This window comes from Cucurbita maxima, unplaced genomic scaffold, assembly GCF_002738345.1.
Source record: "Cucurbita maxima cultivar Rimu unplaced genomic scaffold, Cmax_1.0 Cma_Scf01200, whole genome shotgun sequence".
In the NCBI taxonomy this organism is placed as follows: domain Eukaryota; kingdom Viridiplantae; phylum Streptophyta; class Magnoliopsida; order Cucurbitales; family Cucurbitaceae; genus Cucurbita; species Cucurbita maxima.
The window spans coordinates 2,852-3,289 of NW_019273216.1; the positions used below are offsets into that span (position 1 = coordinate 2,852).

The 438-nt window shown below is 36.3% G+C and overlaps 1 protein-coding gene across 1 annotated transcript in view; it reads right to left on the reverse strand.

Moving 5' to 3' along the window:
• The window catches only part of LOC111475308 (pre-mRNA-processing factor 19 homolog 2-like), a gene marked incomplete at its 3' end in the record, with an annotated part of 2,916 nt that extends 2,484 nt beyond the window's left edge, over positions 1-432 (reverse strand). The window contains exons 1-2 of the mRNA XM_023119850.1: positions 390-432; positions 45-101 (exon numbers count right to left, since the gene is read on the reverse strand). Coding sequence (XP_022975618.1) covers positions 45-65 — 21 coding nt within the window. The remainder of the gene's footprint in view (positions 1-44; positions 102-389) is intronic.
• Positions 433-438: the final 6 nt, after the last annotated feature.

A 438-nucleotide genomic window follows, 5' to 3' on the forward strand; every position in this document is an offset into this window, starting at 1 on the left:
TCCAGAATAATGATCAAAAGTACAACTAGACCATAATTTCATACATTCTGGAACATTCCAAGCATTCCAGGGATGCTAGCAGCTTGCCTGGGCTTGACTATCTGCAGAAAAAATAATGAGTTAAAGATGGAAACTAGAAAGAAAAAAAAAATACACTCAGATGGAAAATATATTAGGTTATCTGATGTCTCTAGCATTTTAACCCCTGCACTCTTTAGCTTCATCAAATAGAGTAAGGCATATTACAGACCACTCAACATACCAATTGGCCATTGTTTGTCCAAATCCACACCGACATGCAATATTCCACACACAAGTTTTACAGAGAAATGCAGAAGGGCCCAAAAATGTTAGGAATTGAACTAAATAAAATTAGAGATATTTCCTACCTTTCCAGTTTTAATTGGAACGATGTCATCAATGGAAAGAGGTTCGCCT